The 16555-nt window shown below is 48.7% G+C and overlaps 1 protein-coding gene across 1 annotated transcript in view; it reads left to right on the top strand.

Moving 5' to 3' along the window:
* LOC142663412 (uncharacterized) overlaps positions 1-15424 on the top strand; it is a 30864-nt gene extending 15440 nt beyond the window's left edge. Inside the window, exons 3-5 of the mRNA XM_075842031.1 lie at positions 12355-12516; positions 13233-13302; positions 13391-15424. Of these exons, the coding sequence (XP_075698146.1) occupies positions 12355-12516; positions 13233-13302; positions 13391-14580 (1422 nt within the window). The 3' untranslated portion in view covers positions 14581-15424. The remainder of the gene's footprint in view (positions 1-12354; positions 12517-13232; positions 13303-13390) is intronic.
* The last annotated feature ends 1131 nt before the right edge of the window (positions 15425-16555 follow it).

The following is a 16555-nucleotide window of genomic DNA, read 5'->3' as shown; positions in this document are numbered from 1 at the left end:
TGGGGGATGTTCTTCTCTGTGAGGTGATGAGATGGAGGATACAGTAAGTCCGGGGTGTATGGAGGATGTTCTCTGTGAGGTGATGATGGAGGATACAGTAAGTCCGGGGTGTATGGGGGATGTTCTTCTCTGTGTGGTGATGAGATGGAGGATACAGTAAGTCCGGGGTGTATGGAGGATGTTCTTCTCTGTGAGGTGATGGAGGATACAGTAAGTCCGGGGTGTATGGAGGATGTTCTTCTCTGTGATGAGATGGAGGATACAGTAAGTCCGGGGTGTATGGAGGATGTTCTTCTCTGTGTGGTGATGAGATGGAGGATACAGTAAGTCCGGGGTGTATGGAGGATGTTCTTCTCTGTGAGGTGATGGAGGATACAGTAAGTCCGGGGTGTATGGAGGATGTTCTTCTCTGTGATGAGATGGAGGATACAGTAAGTCCGGGGTGTATGGAGGATGTTCTCTGTGTGGTGATGAGATGGAGGATACAGTAAGTCTGGGGTGTATGGAGGATGTTCTTCTCTGTGTGGTGATGAGATGGAGGATACAGTAAGTCCGGGGTGTATGGAGGATGTTGTTCTCTGTGAGGTGATGAGATGGAGGATACAGTAAGTCCGGGGTGTATGGGGGATGTTCTTCTCTGTGAGGTGATGAGATGGAGGATACAGTAAGTCCGGGGTGTATGGAGGATGTTCTTCTCTGTGAGGTGATGAGATGGGGGATACAGTAAGTCCGGGGTGTATGGGGGATGTTCTTCTCTGTGAGGTGATGATGGAGGATACAGTAAGTCCGGGGTGTATGGAGGATGTTCTTCTCTGTGAGGTGATGAGATGGAGGATACAGTAAGTCCGGGGTGTATGGAGGATGTTCTTCTCTGTGATGAGATGAGATGGAGGATACAGTAAGTCCGGGGTGTATGGAGGATGTTCTTCTCTGTGAGGTGATGAGATGGAGGATACAGTAAGTCCGGGGTGTATGGAGTATGTTCTCTGTGAGGTGATGAGATGGGGGATACAGTAAGTCTGGGGTGTATGGAGGATGTTCTCTGTGAGGTGATGATGGAGGATACAGTAAGTCCGGGGTGTATGGGGGATGTTCTTCTCTGTGTGGTGATGAGATGGAGGATACAGTAAGTCCGGGGTGTATGGGGGATGTTCTTCTCTGTGTGGTGATGAGATGGAGGATACAGTAAGTCCGGGGTGTATGGAGGATGTTCTTCTCTGTGTGGTGATGAGATGGAGGATGCAGTAAGTCCGGGGTGTATGGAGGATGTTCTTCTCTGTGAGGTGATGAGATGGAGGATACAGTAAGTCCGGGGTGTATGGGGGATGTTCTTCTCTGTGTGGTGATGAGATGGAGGATACAGTAAGTCCAGGGTGTATGGAGGATGTTCTTCTCTGTGAGGTGATGATGGAGGATACAGTAAGTCCGGGGTGTATGGAGGATGTTCTTCTCTGTGAGGTGATGAGATGGAGGATACAGTAAGTCCGGGGTGTATGGGGGATGTTCTTCTCTGTGTGGTGATGAGATGGAGGATACAGTAAGTCCGGGGTGTATGGAGGATGTTCTCTGTGTGGTGATGGAGGATACAGTAAGTCCGGGGTGTATGGGGGATGTTCTTCTCTGTGAGGTGATGAGATGGGGGATACAGTAAGTCCGGGGTGTATGGGGGATGTTCTTCTCTGTGTGATGATGAGATGGGGGATACAGTAAGTCCGGGGTGTATGGAGGATGATCTTCTCTGTGAGGTGATGAGATGGGGGATACAGTAAGTCCGGGGTGTATGGGGGATGTTCTTCTCTGTGATGAGATGGAGGATACAGTAAGTCCGGGGTGTATGGAGGATGTTCTCTGTGTGGTGATGATGGAGGATACAGTAAGTCCGGGGTGTATGGGGGATGTTCTTCTCTGTGTGGTGATGAGATGGGGGATACAGTAAGTCCGGGGTGTATGGAGGATGTTCTTCTCTGTGAGGTGATGAGATGGGGGATACAGTAAGTCCGGGGTGTATGGGGGATGTTCTTCTCTGTGAGGTGATGAGATGGGGGATACAGTAAGTCCGGGGTGTATGGGGGATGTTCTTCTCTGTGAGGTGATGATGGAGGATACAGTAAGTCCGGGGTGTATGGGGGATGTTCTTCTCTGTGAGGTGATGAGATGGGGGATACAGTAAGTCCGGGGTGTATGGGGGATGTTCTTCTCTGTGAGGTGATGATGGAGGATACAGTAAGTCCGGGGTGTATGGGGGATGTTCTTCTCTGTGAGGTGATGAGATGGAGGATACAGTAAGTCTGGGGTGTATGGGGGATGTTCTTCTCTGTGTGGTGATGAGATGGAGGATACAGTAAGTCCGGGGTGTATGGAGGATGTTCTTCTCTGTGAGGTGATGAGATGGAGGATACAGTAAGTCCGGGGTGTATGGAGGATGTTCTTCTCTGTGTGGTGATTAGATGGAGGATACAGTAAGTCCGGGGTGTATGGGGGATGTTCTTCTCTGTGTGGTGATGAGGATACAGTAAGTCCGGGGTGTATGGAGGATGTTCTTCTCTGTGAGGTGATGAGATGGGGGATACAGTAAGTCCGGGGTGTATGGGGGATGTTCTTCTCTGTGAGGTGATGAGATGGAGGATACAGTAAGTCCGGGGTGTATGGGGGATGTTCTTCTCTGTGTGTTGTGATGAGATGGAGGATACAGTAAGTCCGGGGTGTATGGAGGATGTTCTTCTCTGTGAGGTGATGAGATGGGGGATACAGTAAGTCCGGGGTGTATGGAGGATGTTCTCTGTGAGGTGATGAGATGGGGGATACAGTAAGTCCGGGGTGTATGGAGGATGTTATTCTCTGTGAGGTGATGATGGGGGATACAGTAAGTCTGGGGTGTATGGAGGATGTTCTTCTCTGTGTGGTGATGAGATGGGGGATACAGTAAGTCTGGGGTGTATGGAGGATGTTCTTCTCTGTGTGGTGATGAGATGGGGGATACAGTAAGTCCGGGGTGTATGGAGGATGTTCTTCTCTGTGTGGTGATGAGATGGGGGATACAGTAAGTCCGGGGTGTATGGAGGATGTTCTTCTCTGTGAGGTGATGAGATGGAGGATACACTAAGTCCGGGGTGTATGGGGGATGTTCTCTGTGTGGTGATGATGGAGGATACAGTAAGTCCGGGGTGTATGGAGGATGTTCTTCTCTGTGGTGATGAGATGGAGGATACAGTAAGTCCGGGGTGTATGGAGGATGTTCTTCTCTGTGGTGATGAGATGGAGGATACAGTAAGTCCGGGGTGTATGGGGGATGTTCTTCTCTGTGAGGTGATGAGATGGAGGATACAGTAAGTCCGGGGTGTATGGGGGATGTTCTTCTCTGTGTGGTGATGAGATGGAGGATACAGTAAGTCCGGGGTGTATGGAGGATTTTCTCTGTGTGGTGATGAGATGGGGGATACAGTAAGTCCGGGGTGTATGGGGGATGTTCTTCTCTGTGTGGTGATGTGATGGAGGATACAGTAAGTCCGGGGTGTATGGAGGATGTTCTTCTCTGTGTGGTGATGAGATGGAGGATACCGTAAGTCCGAGGTGTATGGAGGATGTTCTTCTCTGTGAGGTGATGAGATGGAGGATACAGTAAGTCCGGGGTGTATGGAGGATGTTCTTCTCTGTGAGGTGATGGGGGATACAGTAAGTCCGGGGTGTATGGAGGATGTTCTTCTCTGTGAGGTGATGAGATGGAGGATACAGTAAGTCCGGGGTGTATGGAGGATGTTCTTCTCTGTGAGGTGATGAGATGGAGGATACAGTAAGTCCGGGGTGTAATGGGGATGTTCTTCTCTGTGTGGTGATGAGATGGAGGATACAGTAAGTCCGGGGTGTATGGGGGATGTTCTTCTCTGTGAGGTGATGAGATGGAGGATACAGTAAGTCCGGGGTGTATGGAGGATGTTCTCTGTGAGGTGATGATGGAGGATACAGTAAGTCCGTGGTGTATGGGGGATGTTCTTCTCTGTGTGGTGATGAGATGGAGGATACAGTAAGTCCGGGGTGTATGGGGGATGTTCTTCTCTGTGAGGTGATGAGATGGAGGATACAGTAAGTCCGGGGTGTATGGGGGATGTTCTTCTCTGTGAGGTGATGAGATGGAGGATGCAGTAAGTCCGGGGTGTATGGAGGATGTTCTCTGTGAGGTGATGATGGAGGATACAGTAAGTCCGGGGTGTATGGAGGATGTTCTTCTCTGTGTGGTGATGAGATGGAGGATACAGTAAGTCCGGGGTGTATGGAGGATGTTCTTCTCTGTGAGGTGATGGAGGATACAGTAAGTCCGGGGTGTATGGAGGATGTTCTTCTCTGTGATGAGATGGAGGATACAGTAAGTCCGGGGTGTATGGAGGATGTTCTCTGTGTGGTGATGAGATGGAGGATACAGTAAGTCTGGGGTGTATGGGGGATGTTCTTCTCTGTGAGGTGATGAGATGGGGGATACAGTAAGTCCGGGGTGTATGGGGGATGTTCTTCTCTGTGTGGTGATGAGATGGAGGATACAGTAAGTCCGGGGTGTATGGAGGATGTTCTTCTCTGTGAGGTGATGAGATGGAGGATACAGTAAGTCCGGGGTGTATGGAGGATGTTCTTCTCTGTGTGGTGATGAGATGGAGGATACAGTAAGTCCGGGGTGTATGGAGGATGTTCTTCTCTGTGAGGTGATGAGATGGAGGATACAGTAAGTCCGGACTGTATGGGGGATGTTCTTCTCTGTGTGGTGATGAGATGGAGGATACAGTAAGTCCGGGGTGTATGGAGGATGTTGTTCTCTGTGAGGTGATGAGATGGAGGATACAGTAAGTCCGGGGTGTATGGGGGATGTTCTTCTCTGTGAGGTGATGAGATGGAGGATACAGTAAGTCCGGGGTGTATGGAGGATGTTCTTCTCTGTGAGGTGATGAGATGGGGGATACAGTAAGTCCGGGGTGTATGGAGGATGTTCTTCTCTGTGAGGTGATGAGATGGGGGATACAGTAAGTCCGGGGTGTATGGGGGATGTTCTTCTCTGTGAGGTGATGAGATGGAGGATACAGTAAGTCCGGGGTGTATGGGGGATGTTCTTCTCTGTGTGGTGATGAGATGGAGGATACAGTAAGTCCGGGGTGTATGGAGGATGTTCTTCTCTGTGAGGTGATGAGATGGAGGATGCAGTAAGTCTGGGGTGTATGGAGGATGTTCTTCTCTGTGAGGTGATGAGATGGGGGATACAGGAAGTCCGGGGTGTATGGAGGATGTTCTTCTCTGTGAGGTGATGAGATGGAGGATACAGTAAGTCCGGGGTGTATGGAGGATGTTCTTCTCTGTGTGGTGATGAGATGGGGGATACAGTAAGTCCGGGGTGTATGGAGGATGTTCTTCTCTGTGTGGTGATGAGATGGAGGATACAGTAAGTCCGGGGTGTATGGAGGATGTTCTTCTCTGTGTGGTGATGAGATGGAGGATACAGTAAGTCCGGGGTGTATGGGGGATGTTCTTCTCTGTGAGGTGATGAGATGGAGGATACAGTAAGTCCGGGGTGTATGGAGGATGTTCTTCTCTGTGAGGTGATGAGATGGGGGATACAGTAAGTCCGGGGTGTATGGAGGATGTTCTTCTCTGTGATGAGATGAGATGGAGGATACAGTAAGTCCGGGGTGTATGGAGGATGTTCTCTGTGAGGTGATGAGATGGGGGATACAGTAAGTCTGGGGTGTATGGAGGATGTTCTCTGTGAGGTGATGATGGAGGATACAGTAAGTCCGGGGTGTATGGGGGATGTTCTTCTCTGTGTGGTGATGAGATGGAGGATACAGTAAGTCCGGGGTGTATGGGGGATGTTCTTCTCTGTGAGGTGATGAGATGGAGGATACAGTAAGTCCGGGGTGTATGGGGGATGTTCTTCTCTGTGTGGTGATGAGATGGAGGATACAGTAAGTCCAGGGTGTATGGAGGATGTTCTTCTCTGTGAGGTGATGATGGAGGATACAGTAAGTCCGGGGTGTATGGAGGATGTTCTTCTCTGTGAGGTGATGAGATGGAGGATACAGTAAGTCCGGGGTGTATGGAGGATGATCTTCTCTGTGAGGTGATGAGATGGGGGATACAGTAAGTCCGGGGTGTATGGGGGATGTTCTTCTCTGTGATGAGATGGAGGATACAGTAAGTCCGGGGTGTATGGAGGATGTTCTCTGTGTGGTGATGATGGAGGATACAGTAAGTCCGGGGTGTATGGGGGATGTTCTTCTCTGTGTGGTGATGAGATGGGGGATACAGTAAGTCCGGGGTGTATGGAGGATGTTCTTCTTTGTGAGGTGATGAGATGGGGGATACAGTAAGTCCGGGGTGTATGGAGGATGTTCTTCTCTGTGAGGTGATGAGATGGAGGATACAGTAAGTCCGGGGTATATGGGGGATGTTCTCTGTGTGGTGATGAGATGGAGGATACAGTAAGTCCGGGGTGTATGGGGGATGTTCTTCTCTGTGAGGTGATGATGGAGGATACAGTAAGTCCGGGGTGTATGGGGGATGTTCTTCTCTGTGAGGTGATGAGATGGAGGATACAGTAAGTCCGGGGTGTATGGGGGATGTTCTCTGTGTGGTGATGAGATGGGGGATACAGTAAGTCCGGGATGTATGGGGGATGTTCTTCTCTGTGAGGTGATGAGATGGAGGATACAGTAAGTCCGGGGTGTATGGGGGATGTTCTTCTCTGTGTGGTGAGGAGATGGAGGATACAGTAAGTCCGGGGTGTATGGGGGATGTTCTTCTCTGTGAGGTGATGAGATGGAGGATACAGTAAGTCCGGGGTGTATGGGGGATGTTCTTCTCTGTGAGGTGATGAGATGGAGGATACAGTAAGTCCGGGGTGTATGGGGGATGTTCTTCTCTGTGTGGTGATGAGATGGGGGATACAGTAAGTCCGGGATGTATGGGGGATGTTCTTCTCTGTGAGGTGATGAGATGGAGGATACAGTAAGTCCGGGGTGTATGGGGGATGTTCTTCTCTGTGAGGTGATGAGATGGAGGATACAGTAAGTCCGGGGTGTATGGAGGATGTTCTTCTCTGTGTGGTGATGGAGGATACAGTAAGTCCGGGGTGTATGGAGGATGTTCTTCTCTGTGAGGTGATGAGATGGGGGATACAGTAAGTCCGGGGTGTATGGGGGATGTTCTTCTCTGTGAGGTGATGAGATGGAGGATACAGTAAGTCCGGGGTGTATGGGGGATGTTCTTCTCTGTGTGTTGTGATGAGATGGAGGATACAGTAAGTCCGGGGTGTATGGGGGATGTTCTTCTCTGTGAGGTGATGAGATGGGGGATACAGTAAGTCTGGGGTGTATGGAGGATGTTCTTCTCTGTGTGGTGATGAGATGGAGAATACAGTAAGTCCGGGGTGTATGGAGGATGTTCTTCTCTGTGTGGTGATGAGATGGGGGATACAGTAAGTCCGGGGTGTATGGAGGATGTTCTTCTCTGTGTGGTGATGAGATGGAGGATACAGTAAGTCCGGGGTGTATGGAGGATGTTCTTCTCTGTGTGGTGATGAGATGGGGGATACAGTAAGTCCGGGGTGTATGGAGGATGTTCTTCTCTGTGAGGTGATGAGATGGAGGATACACTAAGTCCGGGGTGTATGGGGGATGTTCTCTGTGTGGTGATGATGGAGGATACAGTAAGTCCGGGGTGTATGGAGGATGTTCTTCTCTGTGAGGTGATGAGATGGAGGATACAGTAAGTCCGGGGTGTATGGAGGATGTTCTTCTCTGTGGTGATGAGATGGAGGATACAGTAAGTCCGGGGTGTATGGAGGATGTTCTTCTCTGTGGTGATGAGATGGAGGATACAGTAAGTCCGGGGTGTATGGGGGATGTTCTTCTCTGTGAGGTGATGAGATGGAGGATACAGTAAGTCCGGGGTGTATGGAGGATGTTCTTCTCTGTGTGGTGATGTGATGGAGGATACAGTAAGTCCGGGGTGTATGGAGGATGTTCTTCTCTGTGAGGTGATGATGGAGGATACAGTAAGTCCGGGGTGTATGGAGGATGTTCTTCTCTGTGAGGTGATGAGATGGAGGATACAGTAAGTCCGGGGTGTATGGGGGATGTTCTTCTCTGTGAGGTGATGAGATGGGGGATACAGTAAGTCCGGGGTGTATGGAGGATGTTCTTCTCTGTGAGGTGATGAGATGGAGGATACAGTAAGTCCGGGGTGTATGGAGGATGTTCTTCTCTGTGAGGTGATGAGATGGAGGATACAGTAAGTCCGGGGTGTATGGAGGATGTTCTTCTCTGTGGTGATGAGATTGAGGATACAGTAAGTCCGGGGTGTATGGGGGATGTTATTCTCTGTGAGGTGATGAGATGGAGGATACAGTAAGTCCGGAGTGTATGGGGGATGTTCTTCTCTGTGTGGTGATGATGGAGGATACAGTAAGTCCGGGGTGTATGGAGGATGTTCTTCTCTGTGGTGATGAGATTGAGGATACAGTAAGTCCGGGGTGTATGGAGGATGTTCTTCGTGTGGTGATGAGATGGAGGATACAGTAAGTCCGGGGTGTATGGAGGATGTTCTTCTCTGTGAGGTGATGAGATGGAGGATACAGTAAGTCCGGGGTGTATGGGGGATGTTCTTCTCTGTGTGGTGATGAGATGGAGGATACAGTAAGTCCGGGGTGTATGGAGGATGTTCTTCTCTGTGTGGTGATGAGATGGAGGATACAGTAAGTCCGGGGTGTATGGGGGATGTTCTTCTCTGTGAGGTGATGAGATGGAGGATACAGTAAGTCCGGGGTGTATGGAGGATGTTCTTCTCTGTGTGGTGATGGAGGATACAGTAAGTCCGGGGTGTATGCAGGATGTTCTTCTCTGTGTGGTGATGAGATGGAGGATACAGTAAGTCCGGGGTGTATGGAGGATGTTCTTCTCTGTGAGGTGATGGAGGATACAGTAAGTCCGGGGTGTATGGAGGATGTTCTCTGTGAGGTGATGATGGAGGATACAGTAAGTCCGGGGTGTATGGGGGATGTTCTTCTCTGTGTGGTGATGAGATGGAGGATACAGTAAGTCCGGGGTGTATGGAGGATGTTCTTCTCTGTGAGGTGATGAGATGGAGGATACAGTAAGTCCGGGGTGTATGGAGGATGTTCTTCTCTGTGAGGTGATGAGATGGAGGATACAGTAAGTCCGGGGTGTATGGAGGATGTTCTTCTCTGTGAGGTGATGAGATGGAGGATACAGTAAGTCCGGGGTGTATGGAGGATGTTCTTCTCTGTGAGGTGATGAGATGGAGGATACAGTAAGTCCGGGGTGTATGGAGGATGTTCTTCTCTGTGAGGTGATGAGATGGAGGATACAGTAAGTCCGGGGTGTATGGGGGATGTTCTTCTCTGTGTGGTGATGAGATGGAGGATACAGTAAGTCCGGGGTGTATGGAGGATGTTCTCTGTGAGGTGATGAGATGGAGGATACAGTAAGTCCGGGGTGTATGGAGGATGTTCTTCTCTGTGTGGTGATGAGATGGGGGATACAGTAAGTCCGGGGTGTATGGAGGATGTTCTTCTCTGTGAGGTGATGAGATGGAGGATACAGTAAGTCTGGGGTGTATGGGGGATGTTCTCTGTGTGGTGATAAGATGGGGGATACAGTAAGTCCGGGGTGTATGGGGGATGTTCTTCTCTGTGTGGTGATGAGATGGAGGATACAGTAAGTCCGGGGTGTATGGAGGATGTTCTTCTCTGTGATGAGATGAGATGGAGGATACAGTAAGTCCGGGGTGTATGGGGGATGTTCTTCTCTGTGTGGTGATGAGATGGGGGATACAGTAAGTCCGGGGTGTATGGGGGATGTTCTTCTCTGTGAGGTGATGATGGAGGATACAGTAAGTCCGGGGTGTATGGGGGATGTTCTTCTCTGTGAGGTGATGATGGAGGATACAGTAAGTCCGGGGTGTATGGGGGATGTTCTTCTCTGTGAGGTGATGATGGGGGATACAGTAAGTCCGGGGTGTATGGGGGATGTTCTTCTCTGTGTGGTGATGAGATGGGGGATACAGTAAGTCTGGGGTGTATGGAGGATGTTCTTCTCTGTGAGGTGATGAGATGGAGGATACAGTAAGTCCGGGGTGTATGGAGGATGTTCTTCTCTGTGAGGTGATGAGATGGAGGATACAGTAAGTCCGGGGTGTATGGGGGATGTTCTTCTCTGTGTGGTGATGAGATGGAGGATACAGTAAGTCCGGGGTGTATGGAGGATGTTCTCTGAGGTGATGATGGAGGATACAGTAAGTCCGGGGTGTATGGGGGATGTTCTTCTCTGTGTGGTGATGAGATGGAGGATACAGTAAGTCCGGGGTGTATGGGGGATGTTCTTCTCTGTGAGGTGATGAGATGGAGGATACAGTAAGTCCGGGGTATATGGGGGATGTTCTCTGTGTGGTGATGAGATGGAGGATACAGTAAGTCCGGGGTGTATGGGGGATGTTCTTCTCTGTGTGGTGATGAGATGGAGGATACAGTAAGTCCGGGGTGTATGGGGGATGTTCTTCTCTGTGAGGTGATGAGATGGAGGATACAGTAAGTCCGGGGTATATGGGGGATGTTCTCTGTGTGGTGATGAGATGGAGGATACAGTAAGTCCGGGGTGTATGGGGGATGTTCTTCTCTGTGAGGTGATGAGATGGAGGATACAGTAAGTCCGGGGTGTATGGGGGATGTTCTTCTCTGTGTGGTGAGGAGATGGAGGATACAGTAAGTCCGGGGTGTATGGAGGATGTTCTTCTCTGTGAGGTGATGAGATGGGGGATACAGTAAGTCCGGGGTGTATGGAGGATGTTCTTCTCTGTGTGGTGATGAGATGGGGGATACAGTAAGTCCGGGGTGTATGGGGGATGTTCTTCTCTTGTGAGGTGATGAGATGGGGGATACAGTAAGTCCGGGGTGTATGGAGGATGTTCTTCTCTGTGTGGTGAGGAGATGGAGGATACAGTAAGTCCGGGGTGTATGGAGGATGTTCTTCTCTGTGAGGTGATGAGATGGAGGATACAGTAAGTCCGGGGTGTATGGGGGATGTTCTTCTCTGTGTGGTGATGAGATGGAGGATACAGTAAGTCCGGGGTGTATGGAGGATGTTCTTCTCTGTGAGGTGATGAGATGGAGGATACAGTAAGTCCGGGGTGTATGGGGGATGTTCTTCTCTGTGTGGTGATGAGATGGAGGATACAGTAAGTCCGGGGTGTATGGGGGATGTTCTTCTCTGTGTGGTGAGGAGATGGAGGATACAGTAAGTCCGGGGTGTATGGAGGATGTTCTTCTCTGTGAGGTGATGAGATGGGTGATACAGTAAGTCCGGGGTGTATGGAGGATGTTCTTCTCTGTGTGGTGATGAGATGGAGGATACAGTAAGTCCGGGGTGTATGGGGGATGTTCTTCTCTGTGTGGTGATGAGATGGAGGATACAGTAAGTCTGGGGTGTATGGAGGATGTTCTTCTCTGTGAGGTGATGAGATGGAGGATACAGTAAGTCCGGGGTGTATGGGGGATGTTCTTCTCTGTGAGGTGATGATGGAGGATACAGTATGTCCGGGGTGTATGGAGGATGTTCTTCTCTGTGAGGTGATGAGATGGGTGATACAGTAAGTCCGGGGTGTATGGAGGATGTTCTTCTCTGTGTGGTGATGAGATGGAGGATACAGTAAGTCCGGGGTGTATGGAGGATGTTCTTCTCTGTGAGGTGATGATGGAGGATACAGTATGTCCGGGGTGTATGGAGGATGTTCTTCTCTGTGAGGTGATGAGATGGAGGATACAGTAAGTCCGGGGTATATGGGGGATGTTCTCTGTGTGGTGAGGAGATGGAGGATACAGTAAGTCCGGGGTGTATGGAGGATGTTCTTCTCTGTGAGGTGATGAGATGGGGGATACAGTAAGTCCGGGGTGTATGGAGGATGTTCTTCTCTGTGAGGTGATGAGATGGGGGATACAGTAAGTCCGGGGTGTATGGGGGATGTTCTTCTCTGTGAGGTGATGAGATGGAGGATACAGTAAGTCCGGGGTGTATGGAGGATGTTATTCTCTGTGAGGTGATGAGATGGGGGATACAGTAAGTCTGGGGTGTATGGAGGATGTTCTTCTCTGTGTGGTGATGAGATGGAGGATACAGTAAGTCTGGGGTGTATGGAGGATGTGCTTCTGTGTGTGGTGATGAGATGGAGGATACAGTAAGTCCGGGGTGTATGGAGGATGTTCTTCTCTGTGAGGTGATGAGATGGAGGATACAGTAAGTCCGGGGTGTATGGGGGATGATGTTCTTCTCTGTGAGGTGATATTTAGTGTGTCTTGATTTTCAGGACTATATTGTTGTGAAGAAGACCTCTGGTCATGGTGAAGGATGGCGCCGCACCCAGGGCCCCGTCCTACTGCCTCCCCTAGACTCATTGGTACACGCCAGAAAAAATGAGCAGAAGATCCTGGACCTCACCAACAAGATCATCGAGCTGCTGACCGGAGAGGTGAGCGCTGCCGGGAATACTTGATAGAGTGAATTTTTATCGTATAACCTCTCATTTGGTTTGCAGGGACCTCTGTATATTTTAAACTTGGTATAACAAGTGATTTTATGCAACCTCAATCGTAAAGGTGTTTTCTCTGCACAGGCGCTGGTTGTTCATGCTGATGACCTATCCACAAGCACCGGTACAGTAGGAGAAGGACTCTCCTTAGTGGGCGTGGTCTTCTCCCTCGCGGTGACGCGGTCTAGTGATGCAGAAGACATGCTGATCTCGTGAGATTTACCTATTCTCGCCAGACCAGCCTCTGTAACGCGATCATTCCGGAGCCTCGGCCAGTGGCCTCTGCACCTCTCTTCTGAATGGCGGCGGCTCCGGAATGATCGCGCTACTGTGGCTGGTCTAGCGAGAATAGGTAAATCTCACGAGATCAGCATAGTTCTGCATCGCATTAATTGGACTGCGTCTCTCCGAGGGAGAAGACTACACCCACTGAGGAGAGCTGAGGTCTCCACCGATGCTTGTAATTAGCATATTGGGCGTCAAAACGGGGTAACGGAGGGGACATTGGTGGTGTGGTCCAGGATTCACGATGTTCTGGATGGCGTGGCCCTAGCAGAATGACTTTGAGAAATCGTGCTGTTATTTCACTACCACTATTCCTAAATGCAAGTTTTTCTTTAGGTTTCCATTGTAGTGTTCACTATTTCTCTTCGCAGGAGTGGGAATATGTAGAAGATCCTCAGAAAGATGTCGGGGTGGAGAGCCACCAGGCCCTCTCCTCTCTCGGTAAGATCTTCCGTCTTGTTCTGTATAGAAACATATTGGTAAATCTTTAGGCGAAGAACCGAAACCAAATTTTATCTCTTCTTTTCAGACCATATGGTAAATGGGCTGAGTGATCACCCGTCAGTCGGGATCCTGGAGGAATCGTTGTCCTGTGAAGAAAAGGAGGCAATCCCCTCCCCCACCGATCACACACAACACTGGTTTAGTAATGTTAAGGTGGAAAGCGTCTCACCCGAGGGAAGGAACATCACCGACCCCAACATTTCTACATCCACAGATGAGACCCAGCTCTATCCATCTACTCCTATCAAGGAGGAGCCATCCTCACGTGATGACGGAAACCTCCCCGACCCCGAGATCTCTACACCCACAGATCAGACGCAACCACGTCACGCATCTCCTCATATTAAGGAGGAACACTTCTCATGTGGAAGTGGAAACCTCACAGACCTGGCCATGTCTACGCCCAGGGCTGATGCTCCACCATGTGCATCGTTTATCAAGCCGGAACCAGTCACGTATGAGGGAGGAAACATCGCAGACCCCACTGTTTATAATGTAGAGCATTATTCTCCCGCTAGTATGGAGGAACCCTACTCCTGTAATGAAGGAAACCCCGCAGATTATACACCACAGCATCCGGCTCTAGCGGAACCGGTGTCGTGTGCCGAAGGAATGGCCGTCGATACCGACACGTATAAAGGAACGCAGCCATCATCGACTCATACAGAGTGCGAGAACGAAGATTATTCGTTGTTTGACAAAGGCAATTTAGACACCGATATTTACGCGCTTATAAAACACGCACAGGCCAAATATACGTTTACTCGTATCGAGGACGGCTCCAGTTCAGAGGAAGAGGAGAACTCCAAAGACACGGAGCTCCTTACACCAGCCGATCACACTGCGCAATGTACATCTAACGGGGCGGCCGAAACCGTCCCACAGACTTTTCAGTGTCCCGACTGTTCAGAGTGTTTTACTCGGAAGTCGGGACTTATTAATCACCGGCGCAACCACAGACAGGAGAAATTGACTTGTTCCAAATGTGGCAAAGTCTTCTCCAAAAGATCCAGCCTTCAAAACCACCTCACGCTCCACACCGGGGAGAAACCTTACGCTTGTCCCATATGTGGAAAGTGTTTCGCTCGAAAGAGTAACCTGATCTCACACGAGACGATCCACTCCGGGAAGGCGTCCTTTATATGCGCAGAGTGCGGGAGGTATTTTGTCTGTAAGGTTCATCTCACGAAACATCAGATAATCCATGAAAAATAATCCTTCGGCCCGACTTGTGCGTAGAATATTGAAAGTGTATATCATCTCGAGTTCTTCCACGGTACAAGCCATTTTGATGACCGGAGATGGACAACGGCGTGACGGTTTTCTTACGTTGTATTTACGCTTTCATTGTCTGAACATAGAACTTGTATGCAATTTTTTTTTTTCTATATCAGGGCATTACATAGGTGAGAAGATTAAAAAAAAAAAGTCCAACCTATAATCCCACTGTGTTCATCCAGAGGAAGGCAAAACCGCCATGAGGTCGATGCCAATTGCCTAATTAGGTGAAAAATTCCTCCTTGACTGTTAATATGTCAATCAGAATAAACCCCGGGATCAACGTCCCCTCTCCAGAATCTACTACTCGTAACCTGTAATAATATATTTATCAAGAAAGGCGTCAAGGCCCTTCCTGAACCATCACAACATCCTGTGGTAGAGCTCCATAGTGTCACCGCTCTTACAGTAAAGAATCCTGTCTGTGATGGTGAATCCTTATTTCCTCTAGACGTAGAGGTCGCCTCCTTGTCCCTGTTACATGCCTAGGTGTAAAAAAGATCATTAGAAAGATCTCTGTACTGTCAAGTTATATATTTGTACATTGTCTCATCCCACTGACACCCGGCGATAAGATCGCCAAGTGTCTGTGTCTCTGATGGCAGCCGGGGGGCCTAATATAGGCCCCCAGGTCTGCCTGTAGTGAATGCCTGCCAGGTCATGCCATTTTATATGGACAGGCAGGAACACACTGCAATACAAAAGTATTGCAGTGTATTATAATAGTGATCGGAGGATCATAGTGACGTCCCCTAGTGGGACTAGTAAAAAGTAAAAAAAAAAGTTAGTTAATAAAAAAATAATTAAAAACCCACTTTTTCACCTTATAAACTACTTTGCTATTAAAAAGCAAAATAAAGTAAAAAAGTTACACATATTTGGTATCGCCGCGTCCGTAACGACCCCGACTCTAAATCTATAACATTATTTAACCCGCACGGTGAACGGCGTAAAAAACAATGCCAAAATTGCTGTTTTCTCTGAATGCTGCCATAAATAAAAGTGATCAAAAAGTCGCATCTACTCCAAAATGGCACCAAAATAACTACAAGTCGTCTCGCAAAAAAAAAAAGCCCTGATACAACCGCATCGGCGGAACAATAAAAAAACATTACGGCTCTTCAAATATGGAGACACAAAAACAAATAATTTTGAAAAAAAAAAGGTTTTCAACTGTAAAAGTAGTAAAATATAAGAAATCTATATACATTTGGTATCGCAGCAATCGCAACCCCCCGCTGAATAAACTTATTGTGTTATTTATACCACACGGTAAACGGCGACATTTCTGGTTTTTTTTTTCTATCCCCCCCCCCCCCCCCCAAAAAACAAAAGTTAATCAAAGTTAATAAATACATTCTATGTACCCCAAAATGGTGCTATTAAAAATACAACTTGTCCCGCAAAAAGCAAGACCTTATACAGCAATGTCGACGCAAAAATAAAAGTTATAGCTCTTGGAACGAGACGAGGGAAAAATGTTAAAAAACAAAAAATAGGCCGGTCTCTAAGGGGTTAAATCTTGTCGTTTTCACGCTGGGGTCAGGCGTTCCTTAATAGCGCCGGCCTTGAAGTGATGGAGAATTTTCTTGCCATGCAAGTAACTTTTTTTTTTTTTTCTTTTTGCCCTTTTGGCTTTTATATAATGTTTTTATAATCTGATTTTTTTTTTTTTTTTTTTTTTCAGATTGAAAAGGTCCTCGTCTTTATCAAAGACGGTTTATAACGTCGTCGTGTTTTACGTGTCTCGGTGCTTATTATGTCTAGCGTCAAATCTCCCTGTATCTTAACCCCAGAGGTAGAAGGAGTAGCATGTGTTTTCGGGCTGTGAGACGACCCTCAGGAGGAGCGAAATAAAGAGTGTGGAGCACCCGGTGTTACACGCGCTGCTCTGCAGCCTCAGATTGGCTCC

This window comes from Rhinoderma darwinii, chromosome 11 (assembly GCF_050947455.1).
Source record: "Rhinoderma darwinii isolate aRhiDar2 chromosome 11, aRhiDar2.hap1, whole genome shotgun sequence".
NCBI lineage: Eukaryota > Metazoa > Chordata > Amphibia > Anura > Rhinodermatidae > Rhinoderma > Rhinoderma darwinii.
Note: the sequence above shows the minus strand (reverse complement) of the source record. Positions and strands in the feature narration are given on the sequence as shown.